This window comes from Passer montanus, unplaced genomic scaffold, assembly GCF_014805655.1.
Source record: "Passer montanus isolate IOZ18808 unplaced genomic scaffold, ASM1480565v1 scaffold1, whole genome shotgun sequence".
Classification (NCBI taxonomy): domain Eukaryota; kingdom Metazoa; phylum Chordata; class Aves; order Passeriformes; family Passeridae; genus Passer; species Passer montanus.
The window spans coordinates 10,664,121-10,685,263 of record NW_024356504.1 but is presented as its reverse complement, the minus strand read 5'-3'; the positions used below and the strand labels follow the sequence as shown (position 1 = coordinate 10,685,263).

The 21,143-nt window shown below is 35.5% G+C and overlaps 1 protein-coding gene across 1 annotated transcript in view; it reads right to left on the bottom strand.

Annotated features, from left to right (window-relative positions):
- Positions 1 to 21,143, bottom strand: part of LOC120498273 (sodium channel protein type 3 subunit alpha-like) — a 30,375-nt gene that overhangs the window by 8,704 nt on the left and 528 nt on the right. The window contains exons 2-3 of the mRNA XM_039700801.1: positions 20,225 to 20,495; positions 19,297 to 19,382 (exon numbers count right to left, since the gene is read on the bottom strand). Of these exons, the coding sequence (XP_039556735.1) occupies positions 19,297 to 19,382; positions 20,225 to 20,495 (357 nt within the window). The remainder of the gene's footprint in view (positions 1 to 19,296; positions 19,383 to 20,224; positions 20,496 to 21,143) is intronic.

Sequence of the window (21,143 nt, the reverse complement as noted above, 5' to 3'; positions counted from 1 at the left end):
TTTTGCCCATAATGATTTATTCTCTGGAAAAAAAGCCCAATGTATTGTCACAAATTAGTGAGATTTCAGTGAAGAATGAATAAACAAATAGCTTTCCATGTTTTTATGTGCCCTGCAATGTCTGGTCTAGTGGTGACAGGGGTTTATGGGTTCACTATGTTTTGGGTTGTGGTTTTTTTTTTTTTTTTATTTAGAGCACCAGTAGTCTTTTTAAATTCTGCCAGTCCTGTATCTAGGTCTGTCCTCTCTCTCGGTGTCCTGTAGGAGTTTTGAAATTTCATTCCTAGGAAGATTTATTTGTGCAATCCTATATATAATTAGGATTTTTGTGTTTTTACAGTTGAGTAATGTCAAGCTTAACTTGCTTAAAGTTTATGTATCTGGAAAGCAGCACAAAAACTTTAATATAACCTTATCTTATACGTAGAGAAGCTTTTAGATCAGACTCTTACACTTCTGAAGCTATTTAAGTTATTTGTTTGTTGTAAAAAGGGGCATTTCCTTTTGCAAGTTCCAAATATAAAATTCTTTAGCTTATAGAATTAAAACTGCTTCTAATTTATGTTAAAAACCAGATGTGGTCTATTTTTTTTTTAATCAAGATCTGCTTATAAGTGTTTTTGCAGTGCCTTCTGAAATCTTTGCTAAACCTTTTGTGCTTCTTGATAAATAACATCTGTATGTGAAATTCATATGCATCAGGACTCGTGATACATTGTTTTTCATATTGAGTTTTGCAATTCATAATTTTAACATGAGTGCTTAACTTTTATACTCTAAAAAACTACTTGTAATGTGAGCTCCACGTGGTGTTTGAATTCTGTAGCAGAGAGTAGGTGTTCACCTGCTCTGTTCCTGGCTCTAATGTAAAGAGAATAGGGAGAAAACAAAGGGATCATGTCAGCAATCTGTCAGCTAACCCAGCAAACAGAGATGGAAATGTCAGCAGCTTATCAGCCCGGAGGGATGAATCACTTGTGTCCCTGTCTGGGGAGAATCGGGATGGAGCGGGCTCATTTGCCTGACCATATGCCCAGAGGTGCTGCCCTGGAAGGGAAACTGGCTGTTGGCTAAAAGCCACCTGGTTAACCTGTAATCTTTTCTCAGATGGTACCACAAGCAAATTAATTGTCTAAGAGAAGGAGAGGACGGTAGAATGATAAATCCAAACATAAGTTACACTAAGGCAGAATCCTCAACAACGAGATGTATATTATTTAAAGAAATATCCGTTAATACATAAAGCTATTCTACTGGTGAAAAAAAATACTGGAGTCAAGCAATTTGAACTCCAAAGCATGTAATCTCATGTGCATGATAATGGCATTGAATCCAAAGAGATATTTTTATGTATGGGGTTTTAAAAAAAAAATCTAATTCTTGCTATTTTATGTTTCTTGAAGGGATTTTGATTGTTATTTTATTCTTTTAGGATTCTAGTAGTACTTCTAATAGCTTTCCTTGTGAGAGTAGAATAAGTTGTGTAAATCATAGTAAATAAAGTGATTTTACAGGGCTGTAGCTCTTATACAGATATTCTGAGATTGGACATTAGACTTTGCATCTATTACAAGATTATGATATTGAAGAGAATAGTATGCAAGACATATTATCTCACTGCATTTTAAGAATGTAAGAGGAGTATCTTCTGCATGCGTTACTTTAGTATTCAGTTGGATAGTTGGTATGTGCAGCACAGTTTTCATTTTCATTATTTAAGGTCTAAAACTGTTCTTTGAATCTTTATTTTTTTGTCTTTTTGTCTTATAACTTTAACTTTTTCAATTTCTTCTCTTTTCTTCTTGCGTGAGTATGGCAGAATGTGATGGAGGACCATGCTCCAGGCTATGATAAATAGGTCTGTGTTACTGTTGGCCAACACCAGCCATGTATAATCTGCATGGAAGCGCTCCATTGTATGAGAAGCATCTCATTTACATTTACCTTTGGATACCTGTATTTTGTATAGTATTGATTTTTGTTTTCTGTATCTCAGAATGTCATAGAAGCCTATTAGAACACTCTGCAAGGCATTTGACGTCAACACAGTTACTTTGATCAAATGAACCTGTATTCAGAAAAAAGTGATGTTTGGCGAGACTTAGTTCTCCTTAAGTTGTTTTGATGCTAATCAGTTATTTTAGAATCTCCAATTCTAAACTGCAGTCTTTATTTTCTATTCTATTCGTTTATCCAGTATCAGTGTCAAAGTAAAAACATTTATTTATATGTCGGGTGTCTTTCATGATTTAAAAATACTTTGTATTAATAAGAGCAAAAGGTCTGAGTAGATGGTAATTAAAACAATAAAGAAATCACAACAATATGAAGACTGAATTTAAGATTAATATGAGGAGCAGAAAGTACACAAATGTATAGTAATGAAATGGTAATATTTCTGTGCTGATGGCAGCCTATTCTTCTACATTTCTTTAATGCACCAGGATCAGATATTTATGTAATCAGATCAGGCACTTGTATTTTTGAATAATATTTGTGTTTTAAATGTACGTTCACAAAGAATGGCAATACATACTTAATTTTAAAAGTGGGTTAATGTTCTGTGACTACTCTATTTCCTATCCTTTATCTTTATCTGTTATTCCTTTTATGAATATTATAGTCTGTGGAAGCAGAAATCTTGTGCTTGTACTATTGAGCGCTGGTCTGTAGAATGCCACATTTTGTTATGAAAATAATTTATATTCCTTACATGGAACAAGTAGGCTTTCCATGGGGAAAGTCTAGAGCACTTCTTTATGTAGATGTTACATATATTTGTGTAACACCTACATTTGGACTCTGAACACAGATAGAAGTAAAGAAAACTAGGTAACAGTCTCAGCCATGAGTCTGAAGTCCTGCAGAGGAGTTGGTAACTGGATACAGTCCTGTTTACTTCAGCATTTGTGCTTTAACTAGAAAGCCATCCTTTGGAGCAGTGACAGGGATGGAGCTAAATTTACTCAGTATAGTTTTTTTAGTATAACATATATTAAGTTTTTGCACCTTTGTCTTCCAGAAGATTTTTCCAGACATGAAGAAGTATAAATTACTTGGGTTCTTTAGCTTCCTTTTAAAATTAGTGCTATAATGCCCTTTGGCACTTTGGCAGTTTTTCTTGTGTTTTCCTGTGTTTAGTTTACAAGCTCTTTGGAACAGAAATTATTTTGATCTAGATAAACTTTCTGCTTGTAATAAGCATCATGTTCAGTAACTAACAGCAAATCCATCCTAGTTAAATAGTAAAAGATGCGAATACAATGAAAATAATTGTTATCAGAGGAAAAGAGTAATGAGTTTGTCTCTGTAAATACTGATGTAGACACCTTTTATGTGGAGTGTTTGTCTGTTGCAAGATGAGTGTCTGGATTTTTAATGGATTCCATACAATAATACACAGATCACTTAGTTCATTGACTCACAGCTTATCTCTTACTTGAAGACTGTCCTGTGAAGTTACACTTTCTGTACATGGTTTATAATTTGAAAGGAATTGCCCACCTAATCTCCTGAATTGTTTACCCCTACTGTTCTTTTTCATTTTTGTGTATGTTTTAGTATCTCTCTGTGGTTTGTTTTTGTCTAAAAAATACGAATACTAATTATGTGCTGTTATTTTCAGTTCTGATGTGGCTTTGTATTAAATGTTAGTTTATGGGTAACTGGGGTTTTTTTGCAGAAATTCAAGGAAAATAAGAGTTTGTTCTTTCACACTTGTTTAAATTTTAATTGCCTTTCAAGTAACAAACAAGCTTCAAGCTACGACTTGCAGATGTTGAAAACTAGGTCATCTTGTTTATGCACAAACTCTGCTTGCTGCACTACAGAGTTATGGTCTATAAAAACATGTTAGAAAGATTTTACTAGGATTAGGCAAGTCAATAAGAAGTTTAGAGTATCCTTATTGCAAGTTGCTATGAAATAACCATTATTTTTTATTAGTTATTGAGCTACTGTAATTCTGGTTTTCGCTTCATTGGATTTATTTTATTCATCCAGAATATGATAGCTAATTTTAAAGGAGGCTCTTCACTAAACATGTAAGCCATGGAATCAAAGACTGGTATTTAACTGAAATTGATCCCGTGGTTTCCGTAATTTAAAATAATTTGTGGTGCACCTTTACACAGGTCACCACAAAGAGAACAGGGTCATGCAAGACCACATAATCATATGTGGCCATTACATAGCCATCTTTTTAGCCATGAAATTAATTTAGAATGTGGTGATTTAAAGGTCCTTCCTTCTGTCACCTCATGTTAGTCAGACCATATGCTGTCAGCCATTCAGTTTACTAAAGCATTGCACAAAGAGGCCAACAGTTTTGCTCTTAACTGCAAAATCTTGTATTTGACCATTAATCAGAAGTAGAGGATAAGTGGTAAAATGGTGACATCACAACTACATATGGAAAAGATCTTTAATGCCACAGGAGCTTTTAGATTTATGCTGCCACTTGTTGAGAGAGACTGAAAAATTTCAGGATCACTTATGGTAAACTTAGAGTAAACACAAAGACATGGTGAGATTTTTGAAAATGTTGTTCTTCCTTATCTGTTCTGCCTGGTCACAGCCAGAATCATCAGTGAATTGCTTCTAGTGAGTTAAAGGGCAGCCTGGTTTCCTAATGAAGACCTACATGCAGTTGGGTTTTGTTTTCTTTCTGGGAATCTCTTACCATTTTGTGGCAGTAATATTAAAGATATTAAGAAAATTTCATTGGATTTCAGAGTTTTTTATGTCATCTTGGTAAATAGCAGAAGATTAGAGCTTCATTTACCCCTACTATTATCCAACCTTTTCAGAATAAATAACACAAAGCTATATGAGAACTGAGAGAAAATTGTTAATGTTTTATTAGTCTTAACTCTTCTGTATTATTTATCTCCGATTCTGTAAATAAGCAGAGTGGTCATGATACTATCCATATTAATACAAATTCAAGAGCCTTAGTGTTTGTATCCAAGACTTATCTTCCTTTTTTAATTTTTGTATTTTATATTTCTCATCTTTTTATTACTCAGAAATAAGATAAGAATAGTTAACCTGGAATCACCGCAGTGGTTGGTAGGTTGAGTATATTGTCCATATGAAAGGCGCTCTCCAATTCCCTGCTTCCTCCTGTTCTGCTTGATATTTTCTTGTCTGCCTCTGCTTTACAGACATTAATGTATGTAAATAGATGATCTTGGGCTATTTGTGTTTATTTTTTATTCCTTCACTTTCTGATAGTGTGTGGGTGTACTCAAAACAGTAGAATTTTAAATTCAGTGGGGAGATAGAAGAGAAATGGAGAAAGTTGACTTTGTTATTTAGAATATAGCTCACTTAGAAAATTTATTTTATTATTTGAGATGCAATTTGTAAAAACAACTAGGCTAGGTTGATAGAGTTCTATTTTTCACCATATGACTAGATTTTTAACAAAAACTTTTCTTCATGACAAATACCTATCTCCTTTGAAGCTAAATAACTGAAAACTGGAAAAGATCCTGTTTTCATCTGAAATTTGCAGTGTTTGAATGTGAATAACACTGTAGTTAGTAAATAATTATCAGGTTTGATGTCACTGCTTTAACTTTTCTTTGTACACTGGATTCTTTGACTTCACTAAATGGTCTGCTCTCCCTTCTTTCCCCCACTTCATCGTGAGGAAAGAAATAATATTTGCTAGTTATTTTATTCATCACTCCTTTACAGATCTAGACATATTAGAAAGAAAAGCTTTAGGCACATTTAATAGCAGCCTGTTTAAGGATTAAAGCAGAATTTAACCCTTGCTAGCATTTTATTGAAGTCTAACCCGTGATTGTTTTTATTCATTTGTGCACAGATCTCAGTGGCATCACTTAAGTAGTTATGCAATGCAGTCTGTATTAATGCCATAAAGTGATTGTATAGGAGCTCTTCATCTCATCTCTTTCAAAATTATCAAAATAACTATACAGACATACTGGCTCCTATGTCAGATGCTAGATTGGAATTCCAGGTACAGGTGATATGTTTTATTGGAACAATTATTGCAGTTCAAAAAGTAGCATTTGATCACAGAAGCCCCTTTTATAGATCTGAAGGTGAACAACAAACTTCAAAATTAAATACCGTTGAGAATAATTGGTCTCAGATCATATGAGAAAGGAATTTGTGACAACTACAGAGGGCAGCACAGAGAAAGGATATAAACAGAAAATAGAGGTGCCAAGATCATCATTTACTTGGGGAGAGTAATAGATAAATTGTATCCTGTGGACAAGAACACTTTTCAGTCAGCACCAGTAGAAAAATCAGAAATCGCTTAGCTTGATCTTCAAATTCTGTTTCTGGAATTTGAATTTGGTATGGAAGGGAAATAAACCAAGCCACACAATTTAGTGAATGATTAACTTAAATTTGCCCAATTTATAATCCAAGCAAATGTAATTTGCGTAAGCAGCACTGAAGCAACCCTATTATTTTAGTGCAATTTTAAAGGCATTTTCTTCAGAGAAGGCTTACAGTTCAGTTCCTCTGAAACTCCTTTTTGTGTATTGCACACTAATGTATTGCAAAGAAAATACAAGACTTGAATAAGCTGGGATTTTTTGTTTGCTAGGAGGTTTTGTTTCAGATTATTTTTCTTCTTTTCTGGGAGGGATATATTGATGGTATTCTTATAACAGTTGACTTGCTTTAGAGACTGTTTAGATAAGTAGGTTCTTTGCCACTGATCAGAGCCCCTTGAGACCTGCCATTCAGGCAGTTCTTAATCCACCTCACCATCCACTTGTCCAGCCTGATCTTTCTGAGCTTGCCTCAGAAGATATCATGGCAGACAGTGTCAAAAACCTTGCTGAAGTCCAGGTTGACAACATCCACTGCTCTCTCCTTGTCTGTCCAGTCACTTGTCATTGTATAAGGCAATGAAGTTAGTGAAGCATGGTTTCTGTTGTTGTCACCTTTGTGTAACAGTGCTGTATTGTTATTAAATCTCCCACCCATTAAATCCAAACTGCATTTTGTGTACGTATATATAATACATGCACATAATGAGAAAAGGCAAAATTATAGATAACTGTACAAATTTATTTCATTTGATATTGTCATTATGTGAAGCCTTTTTAGAATATAATTGTATTCAGATATCACACCAACACCAGTTAGGCTACAACTGGTACAGAATTATAGCAAGAATTTTAATTCAAAACCATTTCCCATATGTAGAATTTGGATTTGCAAACAAGACTTAATTTTAAATTAAACTGAACAAAAACAGTGGCAGTAATTCCATTGAAAGATTAGTAGATCAAAATGCATGTCTTGATTTCATGGCAAGCTTCCATTGCTGATGATGCATTTCACTGAAATTAATCCGTACCCCATAACGTAACTGAGACAACACCCATAAAGGAGCAGAAACAATTCAGGTGGATTGCATAAATAAATATAATATATAGATTTTTCTTAGCTAAATCTGTGTCATATTTTGATTTGTATATCTGTTATAGTACTTTATAAAAGTGGAAGAAGGCATTCTTATCTATGACCTAGGTATAGGTATAATAATTTGTTGCATGGATGAAGGCAAAATTTTAATTCACCAGGCTACCAAGCTAGTCTTCCTTGAAAATATTTAATGTCAGCATTAAACCAAGTATCACATTTATGAATTACCCTCCAACATCCCTTTCTCCAAATCAGCTGCACTGGAGGTAAAAGGTGACTCAAAAGAGGTCTTCTGCTGATCTTGCTCTCCCTGTGACGTAGTTTTGCACCTAGGCAGATTCATTCAAGGACTCAAAACAGCAGTATATCTGCAATGCTTTCATGTCTATCTACTGCTATGATTATCTTTGTCTGGGTAAACAGCCAAAAGCTCTGTAGACTTTTCCCCCAGTCTGAAAATACATCCCAGGTGTTCATTAGAAAATTATTTTTTTTCTCTTGGAAAACATTTTGGTGGGACATCATAAGCTATTGTGAGACATACTTTCTATGGCTATTTCTTCAGATTTTTTCTTATTTTCTTAAGTGAAGATGTCTATTTTCTATAGCTAGCCAATGAAGATTGTAGATTTCCTTTCCAAGAATTAAGCTAAATCCTAAATCCTGCTGAAGAAAAATGTGAATCTTTACCACAATATTTACACAAGTGACACACATCATGGCTCTAACAATGATGTTTTAAAATGCTATTTGCCCCTTCTTTGAGTCCATTTAATTGTTTTTATTAAAACAACCTAAATACCTTTTGTTAAGACGTAACCTGAGTTTTGATTTCCAATTGTTCAAAAAGCAAAATGTTTTAGACACATGATGTCTCCATACTAGTGTATTACTTCTATCTAGTAGGAATATTCCTATGAAAGCATCTCAGAGTCTTATAGCTTTGCAAATAGTCATTATCATCAGAGATAAGTGTCTTGATGGATTAAACTGAAATAAAGTATCTATGTATAAAATAGAATCAATGTTTTACTGTTAATTTTGTAAAGAGTTTCCACAATTCATGACTAGGGAGAGATTTTTATTAGAATAAGAACATATAAAGGACATGAAGCACAATGGAAGTTTGGGAGTTTGTGCCAGGGAGCAACATTTCATGACATGTTGAAGTTAATCACCAATGAAACTCATACAATTTCATTATGCTTTCATGTATTAATGTTGCAATATTCCACACAGAATTGAAGGAGCTGTTTGCATTTTAGAGCTGTATTTAAGCACATTTAAGATTTTTTTTCTTTGATGGCCATAATTTGCTGGAAAGTTTTATATATCTATTGGGAAACAATTTTGATGTTTGTACCATTGCAGAGGCCATTTGTACTTCACCTTTAGATTGGCGCTTGCTCTATGCCACATACAATTTAACTGGCAGCCAAAGCAGTAATGAAGTTGTTACTCAGCACCTTATGACTGATCTTTCTTCCTGTGTTTAATTTTTTTTTTCTTTTTAAAAAACTTATACTAATTTGTTATGCAGTTAACTTGTAATTTGTATGTATATTGTTTTTTGTTTCAAAGTGACCAAGTTTCCATCCTAGAATGTCTGTCCAACTAGAATTTCAACTGTAACTTGGGTAATATTCCTCTGTGGTTACTTCTTTAGGAATTACAGTAATCATTATGTATGTCTTATTTACCAGGTGGTAGGTTGTATTTGTGTCTCCCATTTTTCATTCAGGAACCTTTAGGTAGGTTATATACAAATACAAGATACTAATTTGTCTGTAATAAATTGTATGGTTGATAATTTAAAAAGTGTATTTGTGATATATACCCACAAGATGGCAGATTAACTTTAGCACATGTGACCTTTAGCATTTGTTGAATATTGAGTGTGGACATGAAGATTTTATGTTTATTGATGCCAGAAAGCCTCTGTCTGCCTGTTAAATGGGTATATGTTGGAAGGAGAGTGACTATGGGCAGAGTACATGTGCAGTTGTAAAGATTACTCAAAATTTAATCAGTTAGTACCTGAGAGCACTGAAGCACTCCTAACTTCTCCTGACTTTATCAAAACTATGCCTTTTCTGCTAACCACTTGAAAAATAAAATATTTGCTGTTTACAAATGATGTAGTCATTGATGGAAGAACATCTGATGTAATCGATGATACCTATGACAAGGTGTCTCAGTGGAGGAGGGAAAAGCTGAGGATGTCATCTACCTAGGCATTACTGAAGCCTTTGACACTGTTTTCCACAGCATTCTCCTGTAGAAACTGGCTGCTCCTGGTTTGGATAAGTGTACTCTTCTCTGGGTAAAATACTGGCTGGCTGACTAGGTCCAGAGACTGATGGGGAATGGAGTTAAATGCAGTTGGCTGTGGTGTTCCGCAGGGCTCAGTACTAGGGTCAATACTGTTTAATATCTTTTTTTTATTATCTGGGCAAAGGGATTGAGTGCATCCTCAGTCAACTTGCAGATGGCACCAAATTGGGAGTGTTGATGTGCTTGAAAGCAGGAAGGATCTGCAGAGGGATCTGGCCAGGCTGGATTGATGGGCCAAGGTCAATTACATGAGTTTCAGCAAGACAAAAAGCCAGGTCCTGCACTTGGGGCACAACAACCCCAGGCAGTGCCACAGGCTTGGGACAGAGTGAGTGGAAATCTTTTCAGGCAGAAAAGGACCTGAGGTGTATTGATTGACAGCAGCTGAACAGAAGCCAGATGTGCTCAGGTGGCCAAGAAGGCCACTGGCATCCTGGCCTGTATCAGCAGTAGTGCAGCCAGCAGGACCAGGGCACTGGTGAGGCCACACCTTGAATCCTGCATTCAGTTTTGGGCCTCTCTCTCCCAGAAAGATACTGAAGTGCTGGAGCATGTGCAGAGAAGAGCCAGCCCATGTGAACAGATCCATAAAAGATCCAGGTGTCTAGTAGTTCTTGCCCATATTAGGAAAATAGAGGTCCGGCCCAATTCAACACTGCAGCTTCAGAAAACATATGTACTGTCTCTGATGGTAAATCTAAACCACAAAACAGAATTCTGCAGCTTGCTTTTTAGTCCTGACCATCCAATTCACCCACTCAGAGAACTTGCTGAAAATCCTTACCAGTCTGCATTTCTTTCCTGGGGAAACTCAGTGTACTGAGAAGATAAGAGAAAGGAGATACTCCCATTGTGTCTTGCCTAGTGCAAGCTCAGCCTGAGGTAGGGTATACAGCCACATCTGAGAGCTGTGAGGTGCTGCCTAATGTATGCCTAACCTCACATATAAACTAGATATCTGGGATGAGGAGGAAATACTCTGCTCCCATTCCATTTAGGCCATCTCCTTTCTTTGCTGGGATGCATTTCACCTGCCTGTTTCATTATTTATAATGTTTACTGCTGCCCTTCACTGAGTGGTGTTGTGCTGGTACTTTAGCTGGTTCTCTGTGATTTTTAATCAGCTGATGTTTGGAGTCAGTACCAAAACCAGGAAAATGCTGCAAGCTGAACGTTGTTAAGAACAGGCAAGCAGTATGGAATAGTCTGGGTGCATTTTCACTGGAATAAAAGCAATGTGTGTTAACAGTTGCAGCCTATTTTAAATTCTGCTTCTGTAATGTCGGCATTTTCTGCTTTTGGTCATAAAGCATCCTTTTTTGTGATTTTATGACTAAAATTGCATTTTGAAGAGTGTGAAGCATGCTAATTCATGTAGATTTTCAAGCTACTTTGTTTTATTGATTCATTTTCATAAGCCATTATTAATAAATCTGGAACGTTCTTCAGATTTTATGTTTTGAAAAGTGTTGTCATTTTCTCTGGTTTCTGTTTGAATCAGACTATTTGGAAATGTGCTATATGCATTCAGCTGCAGCAAAACAAAGCTTTGCATTCTGGCTCATTGCCTCCATTGCAGGGGCAGACAGGTGGTGATGTCTTGTCACCATGACTACATACAGCCCTCAGGGAAGGCTCTTGTAAGATGATAGTAATTCCTGAATGGGGGAAGGGCATGAAGATATTCCCCTTCTAGCTGTGGCTTCTTTTGTATGGGTTGCACATGATTACATGCCTACCCTGTCCACCCTATTATGTACGTGCATGCCCCCTGAAATGCAGGAATGGGGAAGAATCAATCACTGCAGACAGTGTGATAGAGGCTACTTGCATTTGCCATTTAAAATCTTTATGTGGATTGGAAAGGCAAGAGGACAATCGCAGTTGGACTGCCTGAGCTTTTGCATTGTACTGACCAAAGGTTTTTCCTGAGTCAGGCACTTCAGAAGGAAAGGTATACCTGTATGCTGAGGTGAAAACACATTAACACGGCAGTGGTTTAGGGCACTGGTTTGAATAAGAAGGGAGAACTCCATAGTTATGACCACTTCTAGCAGCAGAAAATAGATAGGCTTGGTGGGAAATGTTAATGAGAATACATGGGAAAAGTCCTTCATCTCAGTCTTCCACAGCATACCCCAGCAAATTACCTTAGTAGAAATACAAAGTTGGGCTTTGCTTAGGACACACAGACTTTTGCTAGTGAAAGAGGTCTTAAAGTACTTTCAGTGATGAAATACAGTTTGACCTTGTCAATGTCATAGCAGAAAAATGTGATTGCATCTTCTTTGGCTTCAGATTCAAGTGGGTCATAAAAGTGCCACCTAGTGAATTGTTACTATTTTCCTCCCACATGCTTTGTGTGGCCTGACCTGGAGTGGCCTTGTTTAAACTTCTGCAATTTGGCAAGACCACAGCTGGAGTTGGAGTTGCTGCAAGATACTTGTCCTTTCAATTCCACTCCTTCTTTGCAGTAGTGCAAGTAAACACCTCTGCTACAGGAGGAAGTGAAGTGCTTGAGTAAGGAGTGGGAAACTTGAGAGATGTGAGAGTTACCATAACCTCAAAAAAGGTAAAGGACTGTCAGACTTGAAGCATACAGAACAAGATAAATGAAAGCTGGGAATTTTTGTGGTTTACATGAGTGGAATTTTATCTTAAGGACTATGAAGCTGTCACTCTGTATGTCTACACATAATACCTGGAGAAGATGGGTTGTGGAAAAGTGTTTGTTATCTGTGATATTATTAATATTATTCAGTGTTGGAGTTTTCAGCCTAAAGTTCAGTCAGGAATGTTGTACACAGACAACAGGAAGATGTCCCTGCTTCAAATTAATGTACGCTGACATAAAGAAGGAGAGTATAGAGCTTTGGGAGAATAAAGATGGAAAAAAATCCTACCTTTTTAATGGGGAATTAATTAGAGTGATTTGGCTAAATGGAAGAAAGGACTCCAGCTAGTATTTCCTTAAAGTGTCTGAGTCCCTATGTTAAATGAGAGTTACTGTCTGGATCTTATTTTCCCAAAGGAAGCAGCTCTGTGTATGTTTTCAGTGCTGTGGAGCAGTGTGAGAGCAGTGGTGAGCTGCAGAGAACAATTGGTCTCCTTTGTACTCCATCTTCAGATGAAGCATTTCCTTCACTCTGCTGTTTGTTCCTAATGATTTGGGAACAGTAAAAAGCAGTGACCTAGAAAATATAGGAATATCGTTTTACTGTAAAATATTTACAATCTCTAGCTTCAGCTAGAAAAAGTCTGCAGAATGTGGATTGGGAACAGCCAAGCCAGTAAAGAGCATTGTCAGTTATATATTTTAATCTGAAACAAAACAAAGAGCTTGTATATTCTTGTATATATGAACAGTCTGAAAAATAGAAATAAAATTGTTAGAACAAGAAATACAGGCTCACAAAATCACTTTGAGAATTTACTACCCAGTCATCAAATTGCTCTGCCTGTTTCATTAACAGCTTAAATCACCTAACTAAAAACACATTGCATGCTCTGGACAATATTCTGGGCTTAGCTAAGCAACAGGGGGCTTTGTATTTTAGTTACCCACTGTTTTTCATTACAATCATGAAGACATACAAGGTGCCAATGTCAGAGTCATGGTGAACTCAGATCACAGTATGAAAATAGGCTAATTGTGCTGGATCTAGGAACTGAGAATTCCCCTATAGGACTGCCCAGTGGAGACAAAGTACTCTACTCAGTATATATTTCCATGTATATGGGCAACAAGTTGGATGTTGCTTCATGTCCCCATGTGGAATTCTTGAATTCCTGCTGTGAGTGAGGAACGTAGAAGGTATGATGGAGAATGCAGGTAATTTAAATACTGCTTCTGCCTATTGCACAACCTGGATACACACAAGGTAATTTATTACATTACATAAGGTAATTTATTCACATTCTTTGTTATGAAAAAAAAAAGAAAAAAAACCAACAAAAAAAAAACCCCTCACTAAATGGAGCAGTTTATTCACATTCTTTGTTAAGAAAAAAAAAAACCAAACAAAAAAAACCCCTCACTAAATGGAGCAGCTAGAGATTTTAAAGCTAAAACATATAATTGAAACTACACATTAAATTAGATTCTAAGTTAATATACTTCACTATGAAAATAACAGTAAAATAAAAATCATTGCTTGTCCTAATTTCTGAACAAACTCTGCAACACATGAATTAAGGATGTGCCTGGTGCAGATGGGAGATGTTAGTAACATCCTTTCTACACACATTACAGGCACACATTCATGGAAGTAGCATATGCTCTGCCACTTTTGTCTCATCACTTTCAGAGTTTGAAAAGAATGTGCTGTTCCCTGGACTTGCAGAAGCAAAATCCCATCCAAAAAATAAATGATACCTATGATACGTGTCCTATATGTTAGGATCTGACTGTATCAATTAAAACTACCATCCCTTTGACCTTCTGCATATTTTTGTGTTTATGTCTTTCCTTTAATGTTTCTTAGTTGAGAGAGAGAATTTATACAACTTTTGCATTGCATATTTTCACATGCTTCTCAGATCTTTCTCTGCATATTTGCATGAAGAGGTAAGATAAGGCCTTTGATATTCCACAGAGTTAAAATCTGTTATTTTTTTCTGGGTCAATCAATTTCCTTCCTTAGATCAGAGCTGGGATCTCTGAAGTGTATACCAGTACTGAGCTTCCTGCAGTCATGAAATTAGGCCCATCACTGTCATCCCCCAGTAACAGCAACAAGCGAAAAAATTGAAGATGTGTAAATTTTTGTGGCTGTTCAATTCAGTCGATCAGGTCCAAATCTCTGGGAAAGAAATTCATAATACAACTTACAGTGTTTGTGTGACATAATTAAAAAACCTGTGCACGTTATCTTTGAATATAACTGCTGTTATATGATATGTTGTTAAACTGCTTCTTTTGGTTTGCTGGATGTGATATCACTACATTAGACTGAAGGAAAAAATGACATGACCCACTTCAATTTAGGTGTCCAATTTCACTCATTAAGACTGTACTTTGCTGGTATTTCACTATAAGCATGTACCTGGGGCTTTGCCTTCTGAAAGCAAACCAAACACTTCTATATCAGGAAAACGGTGAGGCAGAGTGTTTGTGATCCATGTACAGACTAATAAGGTTTTAAAATAAAGCATAAAGATCCCTGTGATGCTGAAAATCCTGTTATAGAAAAAAACAGTAATGCTATGCAAGGTCTGGTAAGTGCTTTCTATATTTTTATGTGTGTTTCCTATAAAAACAATGAATACTTTTAGGGGTGATAGTGTTTTCCCTGTTACCCCTTAATGTAGGTTATGAGAAAAAAACCCATTAAGTGGCTTTTATTATACAGGAAATGTACTTGAAGTGTGGAATGCTTGGGAATGAATGCCTGCTTTACTGCTATAAATTGTTCATGATATGTCTTTTCATATATGCATCAAACATAGCACTTGCTGCAGAGATGCATGTGATTTGTCTTTTCTCCTGAGAGATGGTAATTGGCTTCAGTTTACTTAGGCTACTGCAGTACAATTTATTCTCTTAGCTTAGCCAAGCCTCATGTTGCAGTATGTTTTCTTCTATGAGGGTGAGGTATTTAATTTGTGAAGTGGTGCAGAGTATGTGTTACATTACAAAGATGAAGCACATCCCTGCTCTGTGGTGTTTAGTGGAAACAGATCACAGCACTTCACCAGCCTCCTTTACCTTATCTTGTCTTATTATTAAATTGTATGTGAATTAATCATGATATTTTAGAAAGTATCCATTGTAACAAGCTCAGTAATTTGGACACATGGCTAATGAACTCTGCTTGCTATTTGCTTTGTCTGCTTGTAATTAAGTTTTTCTGTGGTTTTGAGCTTCGCTCTCATGGCGTTGTCTTTTCCAAGGCTTATATTTTTCTAGATAGCCAAACATTTTCAAAATGGCAAAAAATAAAAAATAATACAAACTTATTTTAAGTGTAAGATTTTGTTGTTAGTTCGGTAATCTTTGGTGCTCAGATTTATGTTTTTTTGCCATTTTATCTATCTAGTTGAGGAACTAAAGAGATGAACATAAAGATCACAACAAATGGCACTTCAAGAGAGTTAAGCTTTGAAATGCAAAAATCCTCACACAATTGTGACATTTAGTGTAGCAATAATAATAATGTATCATGTCAGTCATATACTAGTGATGAACCCTCTGGGCAACGACTTTCCTGATTTTTTTCATTCCTATCATGATTTCACCTCCCAAAGGATTTAATTTTTTTTTTCAATAAATTACAGTATGCAATTTATAATGGACTAAAAAGTGCTGAGTACTCACCATTTCCTTTAATGTATTAATGAATTTCATAGTAAATACATTTGACTATTCAGGCTCCTAACTTCCCATAATGGCAGTCCTGCTTGTCTTTATTGTGGCCAGTCTGCTTCTTAGAAGAAACAGTTGGGATTTTTTTCCACCACACACTGGTCCTTCCTCCTTTGTTAAAATTACTTCAGTGCTGAATTAGCTCCAGTTAATTCTGCAAGCTCGTTACTCTTTTATGACTGTGCACATGGTAGTACTGCTGCATTAGCTCATGTGAGGGACTGGGACTTCTGGGAACACTTGCATGGGAACAGCATTAAGCTGTGCTGCCCTAAGAATTAATTTGTAATGTACTGAACAGGAATATGTCTCCTTTCTGGGCATTCATGTGGAAATTGTTTCATCTGAAAACTCATTAAGGAAGAGTACCAAGCAATGAACTTAGACTAGGAGAGTGACTTAGCTCTACTGTCAGCATTACTAATGCTCTCTTTTTGGCAATACGTGACAGATAAGAAGTTGAATACAGAGTGGAAGGCATTTTGTCTGTGGCTGGACGTGTTGAAAATTCATCTGGAATCAGTGATCAGGACATGGATCAGTATAGTCACACAGTGAGGATTTTAGGATTTAATAAAATGAGGAATCCTTTGCTGACTGGAAGCAAAGGAGGATTAACAGTAGGGAAGGACTACAAGCACAATATGGTAGTAATATAAAACTATGCTCGACTGGAATAGCCATCACTACAGGCTTGCCCTGTAGCATGTGGAGAGTTCTTTCAAGTGTTGTTTCCATTCAAATGCATTGGAAGCATAGGAGTAGAGTAATGTGAGGTTTAAATTACACAAATGGCTGAGAAGGGCTTTTGAGGGTTGAGAGACCTTTTTGGGGGTAGAATTGTGTAGGTGTCCCATTTTATTCACAGACAATATGCTGATAACAAAGAAGTAAAAAGAAATGTAGTTTGATCAAAGTTCTCAGATTTTTTTTATAATTATTTTACGTAGAAGTTAAAATGTGAAGAATAAGGTGTTTAGCTGCAGGGAAAAATCAATTCTTATTCGCACCAAAGTCAGTTTTTATCTTGTTTTAACCAACAGAAGTTCAGAGACAAAGCAAAATAAACATAATTTAAAAAAAAGAAATCTTTATTTTTTGGCTCATATGTAATATTGTTTGCGTTGTTTATGATAATAACAATTTCTTGCATGCATTTCACCAACACATTACAAGTCAAAAGCATTTGTAAAAGAAAGATTCTACGTTTAATGTTAGCTTGTGTATGAAACACAAAATGTCCAGATGTCCTGGATTATACAAATGTGCCATTTTTTTCTTGGGAAATACTTTATTTGTACAAGCCTAGTGAACTGTGATTCAAAAAAGAATAAGAGTAGACTATGTAAACAGACACTGCAAGATAGCAAGGATTTAATCAACTATGAGATTATCTTGGAACTTCTGATGCAAATAGTGCTAGAAATTCACACATTCCCCTAATGCTTTCCTTGCTATGTCCTGTAACTATTTGGAAACAAGCTGGGTTCCAGATTTACACAATTTACTTCACATTGGAATATATGCAAATATATTATTAAAACAAGATAGTCTACAAATACTCACTTTTTTCCCATAGTGTGATGATGCCAGTTTGGAATTACTGTGGTTAGAAAATAAGCCAAGTGAATAAGGAAAGAAATATAAGAAACAGTGATCTAAACTTGAAGACACTTTTCTTATATACAGAACTGTTGCCAAATGGTATTTCTTTACATTATTTATATATGCTAACCACATTGTCAACAGGTTTAACAGTTTGCAATATGGCCTGTACAGTCTGATTCTACACGACATAGCAGCCACTTCAAATTTAAAATGCAAAACTAAAAAAGCTCATAAATAGCTGTAAACTATTGCTTAATGATTTGAAAGAATGAGGTCTGGTTGGACAACTTGATTCACTTCATCACTGACACATGGCTTCCTATAGTGGAGACTGTGGACAGTGAAGGAGAAGGTACAGCAGCAACAGCATTGACATGCATCAGTGATACTCTCCTATCTAGGACACAGAATACAACATATCCTGTTGAGCTCTTGCAAATTAACCATACTGTGGTACATACCTGATGCAATTCAATGCGGTAAAGCCATTTAATTCTCAAATATGCACAACAGTATACTGTTAATATTTACATGGAAAAGGGTATTTTATGGATTCACTGGATGTTCGAGATAATGAAAGACAGTAACCAAAGAATAGCCCAGGGGAAAAAAAAGAGCTGTCAAAACCAAAACAAAACAAAAGAACTCCCAGATATATTTTGGTGAAGCTATTTTTCCAGTGCAGAAACTGCACAATATTTTTTGAACTGTAAATATTTTAAAATAAACATATTAATGTTTAGTCATTCACATAAAAATAAGTCATTGCAGATTCCTGTAAATTAGAGGAGACTCTCCAGGCACATTAATCTGGATGCACATAGTCTGGATGCAGCCATACAAGTAGTTAGAATACTTCAAATTTAAGAGCAACCCTGAAATATGGAAGTTCTTAAAATCTTCAGCTTTGTGCAATGTCATATTTTTATTTATGCATGATTGACAATGCAGCATGTCTATGCAAATCACTCCTATCTGTACATTATAGAGAATCTGAAAGTAGAACTCCTGGTCCTCATACCTCTTTCCCCAACATAAAACCTATTACAAAAATAGTCACATGTAATAGTAAACAACCTGTGAATTAAAAAATGATAAATACACTAATACAGTTTTTGTAAAAATATGACAAGTGTGGCAGTTGCATTACAAACAGTGAAGAGAATTACTGTTCTACATGTTGTGGAAATAAAGTATATTTTTGCACTCATTTCATGCTCCATCTTCTCTATGGAGCCACCTTTTACCTTATTCTTAGCAGTGTCAGCTGTAGTGGAAACAGTAACCTCTTGTCAAGTTTTTTACCCTGATTAACAGAGTCACAGTCTGATGATGGAGGTTCACTGTTTTGTTATAGGCACTGACCTTAAGTATATATATAATGTATATATATGCACACACGCGCGCGCACACGCACACACACACATATATGTGTAAAAACTGTCAGTTTGGCATAAATCTCCTGCAGGAGTCCAGTTGATGATTCATTCTCAAAGACTGTAAACAAGTTGTCCCATTAACAAAATTCTTAGATCATTATTTTTTATTTTCCCTGATGTCTTTACCTTTATAGTTCTTTTCTGCTTTATCTTTTTCATATTTTTCTTGGGAGATACAAAGTACTTCTCAATCATCTCAGCCAAAAACATACCTAGGAAAAAAAAGTAAATAATTAAAATAAAATTTAAAATTAATTAATTACCTATGGAAAGATTGAGTTATTGCTATTTCCAATATAATCAGTGTAGGGATTCTATGCCATAACAAAAAATTATACAAGTGATTCCATTTTATTGAAAGCTGTTAATAAGGTGAAAGCATCTGTCCTTATGTTGAAATGCTATCCTAGAGAAGGTAAATAAGTAAAATAAAGACTGATTATAGCAAGTAGGTAGTCCCTGTCTAAGCTTTCAGTAGTTCTTAAAATGGTTGGGAAAGGGATGTTTATGTCTTAGATACAGCTAATTCTTGAAGCTGAGCCTATAAGCACTTTCTTTATGAAGGATGATATTGGCTTAATTTCTGAAAATCAGAGATTTCTTTAACAGATCTAGGTTTTAGCAGCACAATCTTTCTCAGATGTGTCACTCATTTGCACCTTGGACAGCCACTAGATATTAACTGACAAATCTTAGCAAAAGTAAAAAAAAAAATCTCACCCATTTCAAATAATTTTCAGTTCTAGTACTGAAAGTAAATCTGCGGTTAGTTTGCATATACCACTAAACATTCCTCTTTATATTTGTACACATTAATCTAATGTGCCAAATAGTTTCATTATGTCTTTTGATGTGGAAAATGACAATTAATTTATTGGGAGAGATAAAAATCTTATATACAACATTACATATATTGTATGCTAGATAATACGAAGATCTGAATCAACATTTAAGTCATAGGAAAAAGAAAATTCTGCAATCAGTATTAACATACTTGAAACAAATGTTTCCTATTTCTTCCACTAGTTCTTTCTGGAAAACAAGCTGCTCTTACCTACTATGGAGAGAATCACAACCACAAAATCAAAAATATTCCAGCCTATAGTGAAGTAGTAATGACGAAGTGAAATCAATTTCAGGACAAATTCTCCAGTGAAAAGGACAATGAACACCAGGTTAATCCGGGATAAAATTGTTTCCATTTCTTTACTCTGGTCATCTGTTTCTACCATCATTGTGACCATGTTAAGGCAGATGAGTATCATGATGCTGATGTCAAATACTTGTTTAGTTACAAAATCAAAGATCATGCCTTGGAATTTGTTCTGCAAATACAAGATGGAATACAGTTTATACAGTGTAAATAATTTTCTTTTAAAATGAGAAAACAACTCCCTTCAAGGTTTAGGAGTGCAAAGCAGCACTCATTCACAAGGGAGGCAGTAAGCCCAGCACATGCTGGTTTATATCTCATCTTGCTAGAGTGAATCAAGAAGTTCGCCTCTGTTGGTTGAAGAGACAAGAAGGGAAACACTGCAATAATAAGAGTAATAACAATGACAGTTAATATTATTGGGGTAAATGGATGGTGTAAATTGATAGCCAGCAAGAGTACCAGCCGAATAAAAGCTAATTTTCTTATCTTTATTCTCAGATGGTTTTAAAATGCTAACCCTCTTTCTTCCTTAAACTAATTGTGCTTGGTGAGATCATTGGGCTGCTGAAGACACATGTCTCAAACACACTATGACTGTAATATCCTAGTTTTTCTTTAGTACTTAGCTCAGTGTTTTTTGCCATATGTCTCTGCTTAGAAAGTCTATTTTTAACCACTTGGTGCATAAGGTGCAACAAGTATTTTATTTTTTTAAACAGTGTAGGAGTTCAGTAAATAACAAGAGTAGTGTCTTAGCTTAGTGACAAATTTATCCTAGTCTGTGCTTTACTCCCTAGGACATGATTTTATTCTGTAA